The 24,601-nt window shown below is 38.6% G+C and overlaps 1 protein-coding gene across 3 annotated transcripts in view; it reads right to left on the reverse strand.

Annotated features, from left to right (window-relative positions):
• The window catches only part of GMDS (GDP-mannose 4,6-dehydratase), a 550,304-nt gene that overhangs the window by 288,144 nt on the left and 237,559 nt on the right, over positions 1-24,601 (reverse strand). For all 3 annotated transcript variants that reach the window (XM_073332192.1, XM_073332194.1, XM_073332193.1), the window contains exon 7: positions 1,536-1,663. In XM_073332192.1, the coding sequence (XP_073188293.1) occupies positions 1,536-1,663 (128 nt within the window). The remainder of the gene's footprint in view (positions 1-1,535; positions 1,664-24,601) is intronic.

Here is a 24,601-nt window from a genome sequence, read left to right on the forward strand (position 1 = left end):
GGAATTCAGTCCTGAATATTCATATTGAAACTCAATTTATATATTTTCTTTGGATATTTTACTTTAATAACTATTTTAATGTTCTGATATTAATTTCTGTTTTATTCCATTTTAATTTTTAAAAATGAAAAGCTTGTTTATTGTGGAAGGTTATGTTTTACTTAAAAATAACTGAACTGAGATCCTTTGTACCACAGATTTTGTTCATAATTTTCTATCTGTTATAAAATGTTGTGTATAAAATTATTTGTAATTATACCTAATTATATATATATATATTTAATTCTATCTGGAAGATTTCCTGGGTTAATTAACCATGCTAAGGTCCCAAACAGAAAATGATATCCAAGCAGGTGGACCCTTACTCCCATGAAATATCATACCAACATCTAGGACTCCTAACAGTTATATGCATTGCAGAACTGGGGCTCAACTTTACAGCCCAGTTGGCCAAATTCTACTTCTCCACTCACCTGAGGTAACAGCTTCGATGCATATGTAACGTTCCCATTTCCCATTTTTATCGTCATCATCAAGAGGTAAGTTACCATGATTACCTCACAAGACCATATTTAAATTATAATATATTTTCGCCTTACTAGTGGCCTCTTTTAATTGCTTAAGCCAAGGTCAAAGAGCTCAAAAATTAATTAAAAACCAAAGAATTAACCAGGAACGAGATACCAAAAACCTGATTTTTCCTACCAAATGAAGCACTTGCTATTTTGGTATTAACTTTGTAATTTCAGAAACACAAACAATGATCTTTTTGAATCACACCCATGAATATGGACGCCAGATCTGGTTTCCCATAGATAAATTATTAAAAGCCAGAAATAGCCCAATTACCACAGGAAATCTTTGAGGTGAAAAATGGGGACAATGTTCTCCTGGGAAAACAATAATATTTCTGGTGTGGTTATTCATGTCTCTCTTAATACAATGCAGATTTTTTTTAAACAAAAGTATATGCATAGAATAGAATTAAACAAATTTTGACTAACAAAAACATCTGAAATAAAGTAAATAGCTATAGACACATAGGTGACACAGTACTTGACATCATAATATTAATGTGAAGCTTCATTCTGAAGCAGAACCAACCAAACCTTTGATTGTCAGCATTAATGGTGTTTTTGCCCCATCACAGTAAAAGGCCGCCAACCTGCAGAGAGGTCTTTAAAGTCAGGTTTCACTGCATCTTGCTATGATCTTAATGTTGGACATAAAAGTTCGCAGAAACAATCAGAGAAAAAAACTCTTTAAAATAGTTCCAGTTTATAGACCCCTCCCAGAGGAATTCAGTAAAGGAATGTAAACCTAAAGATTTATTTTTCTGTTCAGGTCATGGCTGGGCTAGTCCACTAAGTTACTGAACTCCCTAGTCTGAAACTGAGAGCAACGCTAAGTTAACAGGCCTCTGTAGGTAAAAATTCATGAGATACCCCTCTGTAGGTCATGCATTTTCACTGAAGTTATTGCATTAAATAGATCAACGGCATTGTTTCAAAAAGGGCACATGGCCAATAACCTACCTCAATGTAGTCTTTGGCATGGCCCCAGTCTCTTTTAGCATCCAGATTGCCCAAACTGAAATATTCCATCTGTCCGAGGTGAATCTTAGCTACTGATCGGCTAATTTTTCGAGTTACAAAGTTAGCCCCTGAAACAGAGATAAAAGATATCATCAGCACAGTCACATGATGGATAACTGTCTGCTAGTAGAATCCCAAAGCTCAGCTCACAGCAACTTCTTTCAGTCTTTAACCCCCACACACCACCCAAACCATGCCATCATTTATCATTTGAGTAAGCTAAGAAGCTCGAAATATAAGTGTCACATTATCTCCACTTTCACAGCAAACCGTCTTTGTTTGTGGGACTTCTGAAGCATTCCGAATTTGCTGCCTCAATATTCAACCTAGGCAGAAGGCCAATGAAAATCAATTGGAATGTCAGTTTCTAAACACAAAATGCAAAAGGTTACATAAAGAAAGGAAGACAGGCATCTAAGACTATCCTCACTTAAAAAAAAACAACCCACATACAAATATATACTTTTTGTCTCTTAGTGAAGCTGATGGTGAGACCATCCAAAATTGAAACTTCCTTCAAAAGGTTTTACTGGTTAACTAGAAAAGAAGAATAAATTCATTAATTAATTTGGGATTCTCTATCTCCACATTTGAGTAAGACATTGACACAGTGATGATAACCTCTACCATTTGGGAATTGCACACAGATATACCATACCACAAGTAGCCTGGTTCTACATATTTGATTGCGAAATTCACATGCCTGTTGCCTTCTCCTTGTAGAGTTGTTTCAAATTACATTTGGCTTTTCATATCTTTTCATCACAACATAGTTCTTTAGATACCTTATTACTAAGACCATGACTTCTATACTAATAAGAAACAAACGATCAACTGTTTGCTCCAAAAAAGAAAGTTAACAGAACTGGGGACTGACAGTCAGGCTAAACAAGCTCAATGATATTAGCACCCTAATGCACTACTAGAATTAAAATGACATGGCATTTACTGGGCCAAAGAATATGACTAACTAGTGACATGGGCTACTTTATCCAAAGAGAAACAGTAGCATTAATAGTATGGAGCATAATTATTTCTCTTTCTAAAATGATTATTGGTTTGTTGTTTCAGTTTGAATAAAGGATTGCTCATAACTAAAAGATAGGAAGGAAATCAGTGTGTCTACAACTAGACACATTCATGATACAAAACAGCTCTCATGAGCTCTACCTGTACATTTTCTATAGTTTGTCTTACAAATGGTCTTTCTTTGGACTTACTGCATGATATATATTGCATATTCCAGACCAAAACCTTCTGTCACACAAAATAAGAAAACCATAGATACTGCTTGTGTGCTGTTTGACTGTCCCACAAAGTAAAAAACGGGATTATTTCTTTTGCACCATGAGCATCATAAGCATTGAAAAAATTAAAGTCCCTCAGATCAGATTTATCAAAAGGATTCAGAAATATTTTTCTTTTGTTTGTCAAATGTTAAAGACTAAATGACATTCTGATTTACTGGTTATTTTAAAATTTTAGGGAATCTTCTGTGATTACAGTTTTTATATTCGCTGGAAAAGTGACTCATATATGTAGTAGACCACAGCACAGTTTGACACTGAGAGTCAGATTTTCAAAAGAATGTGCACACAGAATGTGTGCCCCTGCCCTGTTGTGTGCAAACTCTGATGTGTGAACACAAACATGCTTACGTGCATATGCAAATGAGTGTGGGCATGCATGCTCACGGGGAGGTTTGGACGATGAACCTAAGTGCAAATGCACTTATGAAAAATCTAGTCCTGAAGTGATATTTTTTAATACATATATTTTAAAAGTCAATGGGATGACTGATGTGGGTGTGCTGCCTTCTTGCTTATTACTTCCTGTTCATGCTCTTTTCAGGCTCCCTGAACTCAGAGTTTCAGTTTGTGCGCATGTGTGTACACACACACACAGCGATGGGTGCGTGCAGTTACTCAGCGCCTGCCATACGGACTGTTATGTTTTGTTCACATTGTTGCTGACTAACTGGTTCATGGTTATTATATGTTTTGATGACATGGGTATCTTGCTTCAATTTCCTTGAGTTTTACGATTGCTGTTCTGGGTGCATCAGAGTGTAACAATCAGTAATAATCAATGGAACAATTCACTATAATTACAATTTGTTAATAAATTGAAATGTTACATATTAGCTGAAATTAAAAATTCAGAAACTAAACAAACAATCTAAGCATATGGCCTGGAATTATAGAAAACGAAACTTCCTTCCTTTTGATGGCAATGTGGGATAATGGAAGAGACTGTGGTCTAGAAAATAAAGCAAGGAATCCTGATTAGGACACTTTGGATCTAATTCTGCTCTTAGGCCCAATACAGTTATGAACTCCATGCAGACAAACACCTACATGTAGCTCATTGCAGGAACAGGTCCTTAGCTAATCCCCTCTGATAAGTTTGGAATATTATTGCAATCTTGAAAAAGCTATGTACTGTAACTCCTCTGTGCATTGGCTTGTTATTTGCAAAATGAGTATGAATGATGCACTTCACTAATGTCGGTGGCAAAACTCCCACCAACATTGATGGGGCCAAGATTTTACCCAGCATATTCTGCATCTTATTTAAAGTTAGTAAAGTGCTTTGAGATCTTCACTTGTATTCTTATTATTTGTAAAAGTGGAATTTATATCATGATATTTTAACTATTAGCCAAAACTATTAAGCACTACTCTGAGGTTTAACATTTTGTATTGAAAGTAGGTTATACTTTCTCCATGAACACAAGAGGCACTTTCAGCACTAAAGTCTTTTTTACAAGGATAGAGTTAAAGTATCTGGTCTTAGGTTTCAGACTGCAAGGGAGTAAAACTAGCAGCTTTCATCACCACATTCCCATTCCCTGTATTAGCAGTGAGAGTAATAATCATCATCTGTATTGCAGCAAGCTTTACTGTGTTGAACTACTAGGCTAAAGAATGACAGCTTCAATTTTGGAATTATCATCTCCTGAGGGAACATAAAAAACAAATGTTCTGGGGAAAAATGGTTCTGAGCAATCAAGTTAACATAGTATTCAAATACAATCAATACTACATGGGAAATGGGAGAGGTATCACTGGCAACCACTAAAATCAATCATTAGTGGTTAGGTGCAACATTACAAAAACATTACATTTACTTTTCTTGTTATAGAAAGAATTATGTTCAAAAATTTCTTCTAAACACAGAGTATACTCCCAAAGGCAGAAATGAAAGATTAGAGAGGATCAGGATAAAAAAAATCGGAAACATTATTTTACTGGAATATTCTGCTGAATGTTCAGCAGAAACATTTCAGTTCTCTTACTCTAAATACCACATAAAGCAGTTAATGAAACCTAAGCTACTGTTCATTTTGAGAAACGTGGTCAGGAATTTTTTCATGTGACTCTGTACCAAGGACTGAATGGCATTTCAGAGGCGTTAAAATGATGTGGTTCATAGATAATGTTTAAATACCAATTCTCTTCAAACATAATATCTTAAAATATCCTATTACACTTCATGACTGATCTCATGCCATTAAACGCACATCAAAACTAGAACTTAAACTGACGCCCACTACAGCCATACACAGTAGTTAAAGTTATGACAGCAATTCCACTATAAAGCCCTATTTCTAGGGTTTATAATTTGGCTATATAAATTTGCTTTGGCCTGAAACTTGGCAGACATTATGTCTTGCTGCTTAGGAGTGATTCTATCTATAGATTTACATGTAGCTCTGTGGACATCTTTATATGGCTAAAAATAAAATAAGGGCTGTGGCACAGAAACGGTTAGCTTCTTTCTTCCTTAAGAGGTCTTCAGGACCCTCGCAGGTTGTATCTGCACTAGTCCTTCCCCCCTAAAATTTCTCACCATTGCTATTACCAGAGCTGCCTCACTGGTAACAGTAGGAGCATAAGTATAGACAGAGCACAAGGTGGCTGGTGGGGGGAACCACTCCACCATCCAGACTGGTTCTGAGATATGTCAATGATGGAGTAGCTAAAATGCCATTGGCTGACAATCTTTTCTACACTAATGCTTCTGCCATTATCGTCAACAGTGGAGCTGCTTTGATGGTAGCGCTGGTGAGAAATTTTAAGGAAAAAAAGTTCCTCCCATTTACCTCCCACCCTTAATCTTGGATGCTCCTTATGGCACCCTTCATCTTTTACAACAGGGCAGAAATGAACTTCCTGTAGAGTTCAAATGCTTGCTATTAATCAGCCAAAGGTGTGGCTCTTGACTAAATGATTTATTTGTTATAGTTGCAAAAAAGGCTAATACCATTCTGGGGTAGGTTAACAAAAGTGTGATATGCAAGACCTGGGAGGTAACTGTTCTGCTCTACTCAGCACTGGTTCTGCTCTACTCCGATAGAGTACCTTGTCTAATTCTGGGTGCCACACCCTCAGGAAGATGTGGACAAACTGGAGGGAGTCCAGAGGTAAGCTACAAAAATGATAAAAGGATCAGAAAACCTGACCTATATGGAAATGTTAAAAAAACTGGGCATGTGTAGTCTTGAGAAAGGATAACTGAAGTGAAACCTGATAAGTGTCTTCAAATACGACAAGGGCTGTTACAAAGAGAAAGGAGAACAATTGCTCTCTTCTATATTCACTGAAGGTAGAATTAAAAGTAATCAGCTTAATCTGCAGCAAGAGAGATTTAGATTAGATATCACTTTTTAACTATAGGGTAATTAAGCTCTAGAACAGGTTAACAAAGGAGGCTACAGAATTCTTACCATCGGAGGTTTTTAAGAACAGGTTGGACAAACACCTGTCAGGGATGATCTAGGTATACTTGGTCCTGCTGGAGTATGGAGGGCTGGACTAGATGACCTGTCGAGGTCCCTCAACATTTCTATGATTGCATGATTTAGAACACTTTTTAACTTCTGTAATTCAGATAGTTGTTTTGTCAAGATCTGTAGCCCACAAGTGTGTAATCACAGATGTACCAGAACACACTGAATAGCCTTTTAGGTAGTTGAAGAAAAAAAGATATCTGCTTTGCAGACTTTTTGTGCTCGTGCAATGAACGGAATAACACAAAGGGCCAAATTCTGCTCTCATGCTGCCACTGACTTCAGTGCAGTTACTCCAGATTTACTCTACTGTCAGAGCAGAATTTGGCCCAGTTGCTCTAAATGAGCCTTTATGGTTTGCTGTCTGAATAACCTACAATTTTAACTCTCCTCAAGTAATCTTTTGACTGATTGAAGGAGACATTGTCAAAACCAGTTTTAAAAGAGGCCTTAAATACGAATTTACCTGAGATTTCTCTCTTCTGGGAATTACAGGCATTATTTTACAGACAGATAGGTTAAGGTCCAGATCCTCAAAGATATTTAGGCCCCTAATTCTCATTGATTTCCATAGGAGTCAGGTGCTTAAATACTTTGGAGGATCTGAGCCTAAGTGAGTTAATCAAGGCCTGAGAAGGAACAAGTATCAGAACCATGAACAGAACACCTGGATTCATGGCTCTCAGTCATGTGGTTAAATAACCAAATCACATTTAAAAATTGAATGAGCCTAAACACTTGGAGCATTTTGAAGGCTGAGACAGACTGAAGATGGTATAAAATGGAGACTGAGGTGGCATAGTTTGTGGTTTCCACGACTGGAGAGTGTGGTAAGGGCGGAACTCAGGTGTCATGTGAGGATGAGTACTAAGAGTGCACAGAGTTGGGAGTGAAGGAAAGTGGGTAGAAAGATAATGGGAAATTTACATAGATGGGAGGCTAGGAGAAAGCACTTTAAAAGAGAAATCTGTAGGTTGGAGTCAGAGATATTAGGGTCTGGCCACTTAGGGAATGCAGTGAAAGGATGAGAGCCCGACAGGGTGCCTGTCAGCAGGCAACTGCATGGATAAGTATATTCTTTGGTAGTTTAGTTCAGTTCACAACGGACATGGATATTTGCCTCAGTGTTCTAAGAGTTAAACTGTATTTAAAGCCTGTTTTGCATTCAAAATGACCAAAGGATCTAACTCCAAGTAAAACAATGACAGAATATTTTCTATCCCTACCAAATAGCAGCACTGTGTAAATCACTGTGAAAAGTTACATCTAATTACGAACAGTCTGAAGGACTGTTTGTAATAAATACAAAACTATTATATTTTCCAAAGAGAGGATTTACAGTATTCTGTGGTGGGCACAAAAGTTGAATCCTAGCATGCAGGTTTATTAAAAGGACACACAAACACACCAATAATCATCACTGGCAACAAAAATGTTATTTCAGTACATTTAATTAAAATATTTTTTTTCTCTCGGGAAATATGTCCTGGATAAATTCTTTTAGAGGAAAAAAATTGAACATTGTTTTCATCATTAAAATGTAAACGTGTTATTTCTGTTCCAAGTTTATCGTGTGCTGTTAACAGCACTTAAGTGTTTCTCTTACTGTATGCTCACCCTTTTCCACCAAACTACTGATTTTTTAAAACAAACTTCATTTCATGTTCTATAGGTGATTTTCTCAAACACTTTTTTAAACCCTAATTTTTCTTTAAAATTATACTATTGATATTGAAGCAAACAGCTAAGTTAGGCCATGACCCAACAAAACACTCTCATACTTAACTGTAAGCATATGGCAAATAGTCTCATACATTGTTTAAGCACACTTAAACTACTAAAGTTAAGCACATGCTTTGCTGAATCCAGTCCTTGAGGCAACAAAAGTTCAGAACTACAGTCAGTTACAAACACCAGAGTTACGAACTGACCAGTCAACTGCACACCTCATTTGGAACTGGAAGTGCACAATCAAGCAGCAGCAGCAAACAAAACAAAACCCCCGCAAATACAGTACAGTATGGTGTTAAACGTAACCTACTAAAAAAAATAAAGGGAAAGATGATTTGACATCAGTTTCTGTGGGATCAGGATTTAGTGTAATGACACTAGCCTGTGTTGATACAGTGCAAGCAGATTTTGTACGAATTTCCCATACCTCTCTGCCTGTGCAATTCAATGTCAACTGTCAGTACTTGGATCGCCTTACATATGCATGACTTACTTAAAACATATCAGGGGGAAAAGAAAGGTTTTAATTCACTAATCATAGAAAATAGTGGTATAAAATTAGCTTTAACAACAATCACACTGATACGTATTTCACCAATTTAAGACTTCCTCATTAAAAAAAAGTGAGAGATGAATCAACTGGTTTGAGGAGGATAATCTGCTTGCAACTTTGCCCATCCCTTTACTCTGATGCAGACTTTTAGGAGGTCATAGGCAGGTTTGATTAAAGTCACCCACTTGCTTTCCTGAGCTTTGTTATTTGGACCTTTTTTTGTTAGGATCCAATAGTGCTATCTATAGAGTTCCTTGGTAGAGGTGTCCCTGAACTCACAACTTGCCTGGGAAGCCTTAAAGCTCAGTATTATAGTTTGGTACCTGCATTGCAGTTTTCATGGACTACCCTCTCTCTTTATGGGGTTCTTGGAGAAGCTGCAGTCAAGAGAGGCCCTGGCAGGATGGTTTCATAAGAATGGCACTGTCACAGGGTAGGAGAGGGATAGTGGAGGATCCAGGACCAGTGCAGAAGAACAACATACCATCCCTTTTGAGATTCTGAGGAAGAACCACACCGGTGTACACTCTCCCATCTAAAGGGCTGTCATTTAGGCACTGTCCTGCATTGAGGGTGGTATGAAGCTGCCATTAGCTGAACAAGTACAGATTGTCCCTTCTGAGCTCCCAGCATCCAGGCTGAACAAGTAGGCTAGACTGTCCTTTTGGTTCTGCGGACTGCTGTGGAGTAGAAACATGATCCCACCTCCTTCTTAACAGAGCAATGTGGGGGAGAAATGCACCATGACTGTCCCTGGCACTTGTGAAGGGCATTGAAACAGCACTGGGTGAGACGCCCTGCAATTCTATTCCCACCTGGTCCATACACTGTCAATTAATAATCACTTAAGTTACTGGACTAAAAGATATGTGCAAAGCAACATTGTCAGTGCGAAGAATTTAGTGCATGTGTTTTAAATTGTTTAGGACGATCACATTCTCTATACAAGTTGTCCCGCAAATCAAATTCAATGAATCAGATTTTTCAGTGGCAGAGCTGTTAAAAATGTGTGTGCTGGTTTCCAGCATTTTTGTCAGGCTCTAGCTAAAAATGGTTTAACCATTTAGAACCTTAATTCTCAGTATCAGTTGGTAACTATAGCTATTTTCTTCATTTTAAAACAGAAAATGCACGGACACTGTGTGTAACCTATCCTTGTTCCTTAGAACAGTGATTTTCAAACTGTGTTCTGTGGACCCTTGGGAGATGCAGACTATGTCTAAGATTTCCAAAGGGCTCTGTACGTCCACTCGAAATTTTTTCGGGTTCCACAATGAAAAAAGATTGAAAACCACTGACTTAGAAAAATGTTTTAACACAGATTAAAATGGTAGCATTTTATTGAAAAGTACTTTTTTTTTCCAGTGGGAGTTTCTACAAGTACTGTAAAATTTCCTCTGAAATTGTATCAGGTTCAAATGACCTGTTGAACTACTATGAGGTAACCGGAAACATGTCTTGCTGCACTTACTGTATATGAGCTTGTGCATGAATGTCCTTTTAAATGTGACTTGATAAATGTACAGGACCCAGTTCGCTGCAGACATAAATTGGAGCCACTGATATCAATGTCGCTGTGCAATTTTTACCAGCGAAGAATCTGGCCCATAAAATCCAAAGTGATTGAGTTACACAACTGATACAAAAAAGTTCCATTGCCATTATAACTTTGAATAAGAAAGAGTGAGAAAGAATACAAATCAGCTGCACAAAAATACAAAGAATTTGATTAAATGCCAAAGGAAAAGCATCTGAGGGAAATTTCCATTTGGTCCATAATTCAAACTGTTGTGCCTAACTACTGCTATAGTCAGTGTTCTTCAGAATGCTTCTTTCCTTGTGGACTCCTGATCTACAACATTATCCTGTTTTTATGATGTTTCCCATTTAAGTCAGGCTACTTATCCTGTACAGACAAAAGAGGCAGTGAAGATCACCCACTGTTTTGAGACCACTACAAAACTTAAGCACAATAGGGTGAATTAAGGACAGAAAGTTAGCCAAATTATGCATTTCCTGGCTTTGTCCTAGTAAGTCAGATCTTGAAGTATTTTTTAAATTGTGTGTGTGCAATAATTACAAAATGCCGGAATGAAGGTTGTCTGTGCAACCTTAATCCAGCCCATTTGTGTATATGTATTATGATATAGTTTTACAATACATCCACACAGCGGGTCCAGTCTTTAATTACAAACTATTTTTTCCCACAGGACCCATGTCTCATCAGTGCACAGGATGGACCTGCTTTGTAGATGAATCAGGGTCGTGTAGTGAAAGAGGCTATTGTCTGCAGGACCCTTGATTCATTTGTTTAAGAAGCTGGAAGGTGCATAGTGAAGGAGGCAGGAGACTGCAGAAAGAGAAAGGAGAATTTGGTTAAAATTGTTAGAACCCAGATCTCCAGAGCACCATTTATCTCTGCCTCTGCCACAGAGTTCCTATGTGATTCTGGGTAAGTCACAAACAAAATGTTCACTATTTGTGTGTTCCTCCTTTTCTGGGTGCCGGACTTCAGACCCTGGAATCTGATCTGCAGCAGTGCTGAGCACTCACAGCTCCAACTGAAGTCAATGAGAGCAGTGCTTTGAGCGTATAAAGTGCTATATAATGCTTAGTACACTGAAAAATCAGGTCCTAGGTACCTTAAATTGGGCATCCAAAATTAGTGCACATTTTTTAATTTATTCTCTGGGCGTCAGTTCCCCATCTGTAAAATGGAGATAATATCCCCTCATCTTACAGAGGTGTTGTGAAAATAAATTCATTAATATCTATGATGCACTCAGATACTACAGTGATGCACAGTACGGAAGAAGTCGATGAAGAAAGTAATAATGCTGTTTTCAGAGCAGGGTTTGAATACTGTGCAGTAAATAAAGCCTGGGGCCACACAAGAAGGATAAAAAAAAATATTGAAAAGCTGCTCACTAAGTGAGCATCATCCATCCTGTGCACTAAATGAGGGAAGGGTCCCGTCGAAAAACAGCATATTATTGTGTAATTAAAGATCATATCATAATACATACACACAAGTGGGCTGAACTCAGGTTGCTCAGGCAACCTTAATTTCCTAACTTCTGAGTGCTTGACTTTGCCCCCTTAAATGTTCTTTTCATGTATTTTACATTTACATTCTCTTATACACACTGTGGAACCAGGACTAAAGAGAAAGCAACAACTTTTGTGCTCACTGAGCATATAAACTTCTTATTCCAGTTCTGATCTAGAACCCACTCCACGCCGTAAAACCAGACTCCTGCATTTTACAGGGCTTCCAACTTGCAGTAAAGAGTCAAATGTTCTGGAGGGGGAGAAAAATCATTCAAATTTAACCCTGAACCCCACATGAACCCAACCCTTGGAGGCTGCATACTTTCCACTCTCCTGCCATCTGCTGCTCCACTGCACGTGGTAATCTTTGGCAACCCCACTGAGAGCTGCCTGGGCTATGGCTCTGTTCAGACAGGGTGTAGAAAGAAAAGACACTGAGAATGTCATGGCTGACTGACCAGACTACTAAGATCAGAGAGATTATGCCTCATTTGCTCACCAAGCCTTGCCAAAAGCAACACTAGTTAACTGCAGGTACTCAAAACCCAACAGGCAAGTTTAAAGGAATTTTAGGCTTAAAAGAGGACCATTCATAATGTGCATTTGTTGGGGATACTGTAGCTACCACCTTTTGGCAATTATTCATCAGTGAGTCTTAAAAAAAAGTTGCCACCATTCAATACATTTTCTTTCAGATCGTATTCACAGTTGCACCTGATTTGGAGCTAAAGGACAGACAAGTCCAGAGAAGACCCAGGGTTTATCAAAGAATAAACAAAAAGGACTTAATAGTCATCCCACTGAATGGAGATAAACAGAGAAAATCCATAGTTGTTATTGTAAAACAGCTAGACTGTTTGTCTCCAGGCTCTGAAATGTTGCACAGTATGGAAGCATGAAGGCTTGGAACCTACATGCATAACCCTTATATATCATTTCATGACAAGGGACCTCCCTCGTGTCAGAGTCAAATCTACCTCTCTTCACGGGCACCTCCAATTCTAAATAAAATGGTCAGAGAATCTGCTCCCAGAAATTCTGATTCAGGAAAGATCATTTTAAAGTCCCTACAGTATCATTTTCCTTCTGTCCCTCTGTTTTGAGTTTGTGACCCACACTTTGTCCCATACTCCGTTCTTAACACTTCCAGGGGTACTGCGCAGCACGCTTCCATACAGCATTGTCCATTCCAAACAGATGAATGTAAAAACTTAGGACTATTTAAGAACTGAGTTAGGACTGGAAAAGCAAATCATATTATGCATCTTCCTAAACATAATGATATGCCATTACATCCCCACCCTCATCTTCATTTACTTCAACCAGCAGCAGTAGGAAGTTAAGGTACAGCTGTCTGTAATATAGGCTCTTCCCCTACCCCAGCAGTCATGCACTGATTATGAAAACAGCTGAGACTCTCCCTTATCTCTGTTCTGGGGAACAGTCAAACACGCTACAGTGGGACATGCTGCCACAGGAGCTTCTGAGCTGTGGTTGGCGAGTGTTTGGTGTGACTATGTGCTGTTCCAATCACTAAAGATCACTGGGAGTGCTGCTGCTCTTAACAGGCAGCTGCTGCCGCTCATTCCCCTTCCCTGTTGCTCCAATCTGTCTGCCTGGCTGGGAGTTAGGAAGGAAGACAGGAAAAAGCCACATGTGAGAGGAGGAGCTCCCCCACAACCCCAGCAGCTTTGGAGCCAACAGGCCTTGTTGTTTTGATGATTCCTGGCCCCATTTAGTCTTATTTCCTCTCTGCCTGCCAGAAGCACAAGGTGAAGGTGAGAATATTGCAAGGCCTTCAGCATCACATGGGGACTTCTAAAATCCTTAGACCTTTCCCTCCTGGAAATCACTTCTCTTTACTAGAATTAGAAACAATAGCCCTGATTCTGATCTCAAGTATGTGGGTTTTACACCTGTGTGTCCCATCAACTACCATGGAGTCACTCCTGGTTTATACCAGTGTAAACAAAAGGAGAGACCAGCCCATTTGTTAAAATAATTAAGTAAAAAAATATATAAATCCCACATTCCGCAGTATTTTATTTTCAGTATAGACATGCATCCTTACAAGAACAGGTTTGAAATACAAAGGTGGCTGTTAATGTTCTTTTTGACAGCTTTCATAGTTAAGCTTCTTTGAATAGGACCTTCTCCAACAGCCCCCTTTTTTGACTCATAACCTTAGTGACAGTCAAGCAGCCAGGCAGAGCCACTTCATATAATTTATTATGCGAAGCAGCTTTTAATAAAAAATGCACTGGCAGGTAGCCATGTTAAAGCAGGAAAGGCCCAGTAAGAACCTCCTACAATATAAAAGTCTCTGTTGTTCTCATTACTGTGAAGCAGGAAAACCTTTTAAAGGCTTTTGATCCAAACTGTCATTCGACAGAGACTGTGGACAAGACAAATGGCTGTAAAACAAGGCAATTGGATTTCCTACCACTACAATATCTTACTTGGCTCCCATGACACAATTTCTCTGTTATTCTCTCTTGCCGTGGTAAAGTAAACTTACGGGCTACCCAGAAAACAGATGAGTGTAATCAGGCCTTTATAAATGATATCTTTTCACCCAAGGAAAGCAAATAACTTTGCTTCCCCTATAATAACTGTTTCTAATACTTCATTTATTCTTTAAATTGTTTATAAAACACTTCAAGAGAGGTCAAGCAAAGAGGTCAATAATAATTAAAGATTAAGGAGAGCATCTAAGTATTTTGTGCCTGTGAGTAAACACTGTGGCAATTGTTATGATATGGAAAACATCTATTAAGAGTTTGGCTCTGTATTTATTTATGAGTTTCTTGATTCATATGTTGCTTGCATCCCACACAGATTCTTCACCTTTCTTACACCTATTTTAAATTCACATTTAAGCAGCTGCAGTGTTTCATGCAAAGCTATCAAGAAAAATAATCATGGCCTTCATCACTCCCTTCTTTGGAAAATCCTCTTGAAATTTTCCCCAAATCCCTCCAGGAGGCATCAGTTCTCCCCCACATAATGAGCTGTAGGTTCCAGTCCACAGGAGGAAAGGCCCCTGTTAGCTTAGGGGACAATGGCAGTCCTTTGGTCTCTGGCAATTTGGTTCTATTGGAACTCAGATACCAGGGTACCGCTGCTTGAGGAACCATCCTTGGGTGGGAAGAGGGGGCAGAGAAAAGGTAATATAGCTCAGTTCTGTGTTATCTTTTTGCATGGAAACTCCATGGCTAGTCGTGAGTTTATGTCCCTCCAGCTGCTCCCAGCCTGCTGAGTCCTTTTTGCTGCTTCCACATGGGTGCAATCCTCCTAGCACGGAGAAGTTCGTCTATTCCCCACTTTCTCCTCACGGGTCAGGGCTATTAGGCAAGTGAGCGCTACGATATTACACAGGAAGCAGTAGTGGACAACTGAACCCAGTTCCTCACTCTACGGAGCCACATGAGCACTGGGAACTTCCCTCCTCCCAAAAGGGAACTTCAAAATGTCTCTACCCTCTCAAAAAGGGGTGATGCTGCTGCCAAAACATGGATTTCCAAGGTTTAAATAAAGGGAGATATAGTTAAAATAAGGCAAGGAAGAAAATATACCCATAGCAATTTTTTTTTAAACATAAATGTATGCATGCATGCACGCGCGCACACACACACACACTCACTCTCCTGGCTTATAGGCAGGGTAAAATGCAAATTTAAAAACAAAAAAAGGATATAAATAAAAAAGACTAGGATTAAAAATATTTGTAAACAATGGAGCAGGCAGAGTTAAACAGAAAGAGACTGTAGCAGCATGCCTATTTTTGTCATGTTTGCTTAGTTTGTACATTGTATCGCACCTCCCACATCACCTGTTCTCTGATTTGTCTTTATAACATAAATCCTGCAACTGGACCTGCTAGTGTAGACATCTTCATCCCAATGAAGTTAATGGGCTTATGCATGGGCAATGCAGTCTGTGCTAGCTGGTTTCATTGCAGGATTGAGGTTTTAGGGTTTATTCTTATTAATTTATTCTTAACTTTAAACACATGAACAAGCTCATTAATTTCAATGGGACTGCTCCTGTGCTTAAACTTAAAAATATGTTTAAATACTTTACTGGGTTCAGGCCTGAGTGCTTTAACACCTTGTAGGACGAAGCCAATGGGTAATCTCAATGAAATCAGTGAAATACCTGTGTAATTCTTCGCAGGATCAAAGCCTAAGCCTGTGTCTACACCAAGGAGACTGTACCCACAAAGCTCTGTCAGTGTAGCTTTGCTGGCATAATCCTATAGTGTAGACGCAGCCTACATCAACAGGGTTTTTTCATTGGCATACGAACATCACCTCCTAGAACAGAGTTGCCAGTGTTGACGGAAGCATTCTTCCATCAGCATAACTGTGTCTCATGGGGGCTGGGTCAGCAGAGCTAACTCAGTCAGGGGAGTAGTGTTTTCACACCTCTGACTGACATAGCTATATCCACCTAGCTTTTAAACATAGGACAAGCCTTAGTTTGGAAGCTTTTAGGGGAAGCAACCTTTTAGTCTGATGTGTTTGTTCAGCACAGTGGAGATACGAGCGACTTGAGATACATTTGGGCGCAGTTGCAATGCAATGCCCCGAGCCTGTTAGGTGTTTCACAGCATTGGACCCTTGCCTGTGTGAAGCCCCAGTGAATTCATTTTACAATTTACAGAACAGGATAAGACAGACAGAAACCCTAACATTTTGCAAATATATGTGGAGCAAAGAATATAGATTCTAATTAGGCTTGAATAAGAAATTACTTTTCACTAAAGGTACATTTTAGACTGTTGCACAAACCAGCTCCCATAACATCTCACCTTCCAATTCATAAATGAGGTGTTGGGGGAGGGAGGTAAGAATATGGCAGCAAACTTACTTACAAATCATATACCAAAGCACAGACGATAAATTTGCGGAGGGATTTGAAGACAGTCAGTAGTATAGGCATATATGTACCAAGCAAAAGCAAAACGGTGATTCTCAGGAGTTCCGTTACCTACTTATATCCGTGAGCACATTCATTGGATGTTATTAGAGTCATTAAATAGTATATTATTCATGATATAAAATGCTGTATTTGCCCGGTTCCTATGATAAGTAGGTAATACAAACAAATATTGGTGCAACAATCTGATTTCATATTTTGAGGGGTGTTTTGCAGGGATTTTGTTTGTTTGTTTTTTACTGACCATATTTCCCCAATCAAATTGAAACTGTCATGTTGATTTTGGCCCAAATTTATGTTTTGTCCAAGCATGTTTAACAAAATGTCAGATCAACAGAAATAATTCCATTGATGTATTTTAGTTTCCGTGAAAACAGCTTTTTGCTTCGATCAAAATATTCCGACATTATTTGCCACACCAACACTGTAGGATTGTATTCATGCATGAGAGCCAAAAAGTGAAACAGACTATGTACAAAAGTAAAGTTGACTCATCCAAGCAAAAAGTAAGTGTAAAATGTAAACAGAAAGCATTAACGGTGAAAAGTCCATTAGTTTTTTCAAATATTTCAAGTATTGAAATCCATGGTGTTATTCATGACCACTATTACGTTTAAGCTGTGCGCGCGCACACAGATCCTAAACCCATGCACACGGCGAAACACCGCACACAAAAATTTGCACAGAAGCACCACAATTTGCACAGAAGAAATTTTTTGTGCACACGGCCTGTCAAAAATTAAAGGGAACATTGCTCATAACACAGGATTTTTTTTCAAATGAATGACTTAACTAAACTATGTCCTTTCCCAATAAATAAGTATTGTGGAGTAAAAGAATAAGGCAGCTAAATCCATACTTTCTATTTATTTGAACCTGGTCACATTAGAGATGCGATGAATTCTGCTTTAAGAAGTAAGGAATCACAGGATTATGAATTCTTGGAGACGGTTTCTTAACCTTATACTCTTACTGTGTTCTGTTTATCTAAAGAATTCTGTAATGCATCAATCAGCATGGCATTTAGGCACAGAGATATTCACAGTGCTTTGAAAATGAGTACTATGTTAGTGATGCTATTAATATTAAATAGCAAATGTAGAAATTACCAATGTGACCTCCTAACTGAACTATCATTTACCTCTCACTGATGACCAGAAAAGTTTTGAATTAACGCATACGTACCAAGTTAGGCCTAGATCCTACAAACATTGAATTCAATGGGACCACTCATGTGTCTAACAGTTTGTAGAATTAGGATTTTATTTCCTAACCTCCGCCCTCCCTCATGGTGTTCATAAAAGAGAAGAGCTCAGATTATATACTCTATGTAGAAAATAAAGCTTCCCAATCAGCAGAGTATTTAAAAAACCCTGAAGGGTTCAAGAAAAACTCTTTGCAGCTGGTGGCTGCATAAACATTCCTTTTGGATGCTTTGTAGAACAACAAATGGCATTTAACCTCAGAGGAGGCCATTTGCCTCATCCCCTTCAGACAGAGGATGAGAACAATATTCATGGCCCTATCGAAAAGGAGGGAGGATAGGAGGACGTGGGTGGATATGGTGGTCTCATGAAAGAGTGATGGATTCTCAGGATCCTGTCTGAACCACTGTGGTTGCCAAGTGTGCCAAAGGAGAAAGACTGGATTCTAACGGTGGAGAGAGGCAAGTGTACCAGCAAAAATGTGCACACTGTATATATGTGACTTTGCTTCTAGTTAAAAATAATCCAAGTTAAAACAAACTAAATAACACATCTTAAAAGCCTAGTTTGTATGTGAAACGAAACAAAACAAAACAACCCCCCCCCCCGGGGTGAATTTAGATATTAAAGATCCGGTTCTCTGGATAAGTCAGCAGATGTTCATGATTTTTTTTTTTGCTGGAAAAAAGTATATAGCAGGAAACCTCATGGAAATGAGAACAAAACAACATAAATGTGATCTACAACTGTAAATCCAGCATCTGCTGTTAAACAACATATGTCTGAGAACAATTTCCATATTAATGGTCCAGATATGAAAAAGACATACAATAAAATCCAGTGAAACCAGATTACTAAAATTGCCATTGCACATGATCTTAAATAATTCCACAATAAGTGTGCACTCTGATTAGGAAAAAGAAAATAAGAGTATTATTTTAGAAAATAGTGAAATTGTTAAGTGTGTAGAATAAGTAAATAATATCCTTGATAAGTGTGTGAAATGATGTTGAAAAGGTTTTTGTTGTTGCTTTTTGGGTTTTTTTTTTTTTTAGTATTTCACCAAGTGTTACGTTTAGATGGATTTCTTCATCAATATCATTGCTTGTTACATGTTATAACCAGATTTATATTACCTGTCTGTCTAGTGAGGAGCATTTCTTTTAAACAGATTTTGTTCATATTTAGATACTGAACGGGACCTTTTCTCCCAGTCTTCTCCTTTTTTTAAAGCAACAGAGAAAATATTAAGATGAAAACTGTGTCAGACAACAGGATCAACAAACATGACAAAAGCCACATTTAAATAACACCCCAAATTTTCAGAGCCAAAATTATTTTGTGTCTCTGCACCAACAAGCAAGTTAAATAAATAATATCCAGCTGGATATTAATGCAATTAAGTTCCCCCCACAGGAATCTAAAGGAAAAGTGTATTTAAAAGTATGATAAGGAAGTCTTTCGGGGCCTTTTGCAATACTGGGACTTTTTGAGTAAAGACTAATGTGTACCCCTCATAAAAATATAAAAACAAAGAACCCTGACTTCAACTTATAAGGTGGATAGCAAGTTTTAATGAACCTTGAAATACATGACCGACTTTAGAACAATAAATCAATCAATCTTGATTCATTCAATATTTACAGCAACTTTCACTGAACTTACAAGCTCCTTTTACAGCTTATCAAATAAGAGCAATTACACCCAGACACTCACTGTCTCCCTCTCCCCCCCCCCCCCCCACCCGCAGCCCCGCTCTCTATTTTAAAGAGTGAATAACTGGGCCACACTACTTTGTGGTGTTCCATCATGGAGAGTTATCATAGTCTACAAATGTGATGGTAAACCAGATGATGTCACCGTAATACCAAACCCAGAAAGGGATCTAAATCCTGACTGCTCCAAAGTGACAGGCAGACACTGCACATACTTGCAAGTAAAATGTTGTTGTGCAATACCTGCAGCACACTAATGAACTCAACCCCAGAATTACTTCATCCCATAGTTTCACAACATACAGTTTAATTTTCCTTTAAGTGCAACTGTGATGTTCTTCTTGAAACGACGAGACATCACTATAAGAGATAGAAGGCTAAATAAAATAATGAGCTGTTACTTATTGGTTTGCTAGTTTCTTGACACTCTTTTGGCTGCATTACTTGGATTCACTAGCAAGATCAAAACTGTTGCCAGTTCTTTAGTAACATTGGCAAGGCCACTAACTGGATTGGAAAGGAAAGTAGCATCTGCCCACTGTTACCAAGAGCTGAAATCAAGCTTTCTATTTCACAGTTTTGCAAGTTACGATTACACCAATCTAGTTCTAAATGTTTTTATTAAAAATTGCCTGGCCTGTGGGGAGAATCTTGCCACTATGCTGGCTAACACTAAGATGAACTGTAACACTATATGCTGCAATTTTTTAACATGAAACTTTAACAGTTTAAAGAAAAAAAAATATATTATTTGTATTGTCAACTTATTTCCCAGCTGACGAGCGTGTTCAAGAGCATCATTTTATGAACAAGTCAACTAATTAACTGCTTCTTTTTTTCCTAAACATGCATGAAAAAAAGAACACAAGATGAAGACACTAAAATTATCTCAGAAAAAATGCATTACAGGAACACCAAAGGTACTGTTATGCAACTCATGAATTAGACTGTAGTAAGACCAATGAAGCAGGCATGTGTCCAGTGAAATTACATTTTTTAAAGTTGGGATGCTGGCATTTCACTGAGGCCATGCCAGGTACAAAGGGCAGCAATGGAGTCATTTTTTCGTCTCATATGCACAATGGCTAAGATTTTCATTGGAAGTCACTGGGACTTTGTAAAAGATCTGCTCTAGGAATTATTTTGGGGAAGTTCTCTGACCTGTGTAAATACAGGAGGTAAGACTAGATGATCACAGTGGTCCCTCTTCTGGCCTTGATAGTTCTAAAAAAATCTGCTTTAGGCCCTTTTGAAAATCCCACCCAATATGTTCAGAGTTCTGAAGAAGATAAAGGAAAAGGAAGGAAAAGATGCCTTTAGTTTCATTTAAGATAATAAAACCCTGTCCTTGCTTACCTGAGCCATGGTGGGAGAGAGATAGAATGATGCCAGCCTCCACACTCAGGTACCCAGAGCCCTCCAACAAGGGCAGGATAAAATTGCTAGGGCAAACAGCCACACTATGAGACAGTGCATCTTACTGCCGCTGTGAAAAGCAATAGCATGTGCTTCCTCCTGCCTGTTCATTCCACACTGCACTGGGGACTTTACAATCCCCCCTAAATGGCTGACCATGCCCACTTGAGGCTAGGGTGCACCAAACATGCAGGGTCCCCTGGTACCATGAATCCTTCCTGCTCTCCGGCCTGTTGGTGGAAGGGGAGTCTCTGTACTCTTACTCCCCTTCAGCATCCCAGAACTCCCAGAGATTTAACACAGAGAAGGGGGTGGAGGTGGAAATCGTGGTCTTGATGAATACACACTACTCAAGTTACATATAGCAATTGGCCTGGCTCTCAATGGTGGGTGCATGTAATTGTGCACATATAATTTGTGTACACAAATACCATGATTACAAAGAAAAACAGGTATCTGTACGTACAAATGGTTAATTAGATGAATAGCTGACCGTGGTCCTGATTCAGCAAAACACTGAAGTATGTGCTTAAAATTAAGCATGTGAGTAGTCCCTTCTTTACTGAAACTACTTAAGCACATTCATTCTTCAAAATGGGTGTTTTTCACCTATTCAGGCAAGACTAACATAGGATAAATACAGTGAGTTTAACTTCTTTAGAAGTGTAATACTTGCCCTTGCTTTTCCTCACTTATGTATTCAGATTGTTAAAATGCACCTTCCTATGTTCTAAGTATAAACACAGGAAAATAAGTTCAAATGTAATCCCCTCCCACCCACAAAAATAATTCAAGCAAATAATAAAGAGTAGATTCTACTTTAATCTGGTAATAATTTAACCCAACAAGATTATCAATATCACCTGGATTAAGTACACTTGCTCCTAAAGAAAGCCTACCTTTCTGAACCTCTCTTGTCTCAAAAGCCTGGAAAGAGATGCATTGCACGCACTGGCTCTATTCGTCCAAGGTTAGAATCTAATTCCAGATTCAAATGCTGAATAATGAATATAAACTTCAAGTAGCTCCTTCACATCTAAACCAGTAACCTGTCAAGTACTGATCTTCAGACATATCTGAAGATCACAAGAGTCTAATTTTTATTTCGCTGGGTTGTAATTTTAAACTTCTGTGTATTTTGTCATGTTGTGGACATCACTATCAGCAGCCAGTCAGAACCTAAGAATGCAAGAGAACATTTAATTGCATTTCAGTCCTCTGTAAGCATCCATGAAATATGATTGGTGAGGCAGAAACATTTTTACTACAGTTGGCAATGTATTCACAGGTGGCAGTGTGGGAAAAATAGGTTTAATGTACAGTATGTACTTTAAAATAAAATATGTTGTGGTAACAAAGAGGTTACAAAATGCTTAAAATACACCCATAATTAAGAGTACGAGACTGCCACAAATGGACAGTCTGTCCCATTGTTTAGATTTTAAAACATTTCAAGATGGCATAGGGTTTTTGCCTAAATATAGTCTTTTCACCAAAAAATTACATGCATCAGTCTATATACAGAAAGAACCACACATTTAAGGGTCACAACCATCTGATTTTAGACTAGAATTGCGTTTTCTTACTACAGCCTGCTGGGAATGTTTAATGATTTAGCTCAACACAAGATAGAAAATTTTCCATTTCCAAACATCAAGCAGAGGCTCTGCCCCCTGGGTTTTCTTTCCAGCTCTGGCCTGACTGGTTGTATGACCTCGGACAAGTCATTTCGCTCCTGTGCGTCTCTCTTTTCCTCCCAACCGTTGTTTTTTCTTGTTTATTTAGACTGAAAGCAGGTTGTGACAGGCACTGTGTCTTACTATGTGTTTGTATGATGCCTAGCAAAATGGGGCACTAATCCTGACTGAGACTATCGGCACTACATATAATCAAAAATGAATAAAGGAGATATAGGTGCCAGCTGCAGAGTTTGGAACTTCCCCAAAATTTGGAGATGCTAGGATCTGGGGTTTTACTTCGAGCCCAACTGTGTTTTCAATGAGATACTTAAAATTTCCTTCAGGTAAACGTGATATGCTGAGGGCAGCACTTGACTAGGCTCTTGCAAAATCTGACCATATGCTATTCAGCATGTTCAGAAGTGACATTTGATTTCTTCAAACTTCTCAATTTTTTAAATTAATCCTTCAACCTCAAACGAGAGATTATTTTTCATGAGGAACAGTTTCATGCTCTGTTTGAAGTTTTCTTCTACAGCTGTTTTCAAGAAAACAGTGAATCAAAAAGCCTTTTTTTTTTTCAGTCTCCCATAATTCAAATGGTTGAATGCATTTTCTTTCAGCCTCTCTCTCTCTCTCATGCATTCACATTCAAATCACTTCTGGGCTGAGACCAAGCATAGAAAATTTCAGTTCCAATAGAGAGTTAGTTATTTCAGAAAGATAGGAGTGAGAGAATAGAATTACAATGGAACTTTGTAGCATATTTAACCTTAGCTATTTTTTTTTAAACAGAAACAGTTGACATTTGTCAATATTTAACACATAATGGTACCAGAGATACCATAATTCCCTTTAGATTTAGAATATGTGATACCTGGAGTGGACTGTATAATAGCTCTTGGTAAATGCTGAGTATTTAATAATAACTACTATGTAATGTTTGCAGACAAGAAAGCTGTAATATGAACACTGAGGTAACTGATTTGCATTGTAGTGCATTGCCAAATAGGTATTTCCATTTTATTTATTTTTTTTTCTTTCTTTTTTTTTTAAATTTGCTAGTCTACCCAGCTTTGTGATTATTTAAAATAGGTATTTGTGGAGATTGCGATAAACTTTGGGAGGATTAGTCTTCCTGTTTTAGAGAGTATGGCAGAGTGAAATTATTTGGGAGGTTAATGGGATAACAGGATGACCTGTTGTTGGTGGCTGGGGGTGTGGTAGGTCACTATGCTGTTGCAGATGAAATCCCTTTTATTGGGTATCTGGCCACAGTAGCTGCGGCCCTTTGATGGCCACGTTAAGATGACTGAAAGGGCATAGGAACAAAGTTGTGCCCTAGGAATAGGATGGCTATGGGGGAATTCAGTTGCTCACTCCTTGGGCTGATGAGAGGTGGAGACAAGGCTGGAAGGTGTTAAATTCCAGAAATGTCTGAGGGTCCTATCTGTGAAATCCCAACTCCCGCAATACTGCCAGAGTTGCCAGAAGTTCTTTAGGCCCTGGTAAAAGGAGAATAGCTGTGCTGCAATGCACTCCAGCCTGGTCCCCATGCCAGGGACTGTGAGTAGAGGCTTGTGTAGAGACTTTATATCAGCTTTACAATGGCCAAGGATGCTCCCCGCACAGGGGATACCCTGGGGGGGGGGACTTTCCACTCACTTTAAGGTACCTTTATGCTTCCAGAACAGTGCAAAAAAAAAAATGTAGCATAACTGAGAATCAAGCCCACAAAATGTTGTGCTCCTGTACTTCAGTCACAATTAGTATCATGAAGGTGAAATGTACTATGCAATTACTAATTGTTGTTATTTCATATTCCCAGAACTGAATTGACATAAGAACATAAGAGCGTCCATACTGGATCAGACAAAAGGTCCATCTAGCCCAGTATCCTGTCTTCTGACAGGGGGCAATGCT

The sequence above is a fragment of the Lepidochelys kempii genome, chromosome 2, assembly GCF_965140265.1.
Source record: "Lepidochelys kempii isolate rLepKem1 chromosome 2, rLepKem1.hap2, whole genome shotgun sequence".
In the NCBI taxonomy this organism is placed as follows: Eukaryota; Metazoa; Chordata; order Testudines; family Cheloniidae; genus Lepidochelys; species Lepidochelys kempii.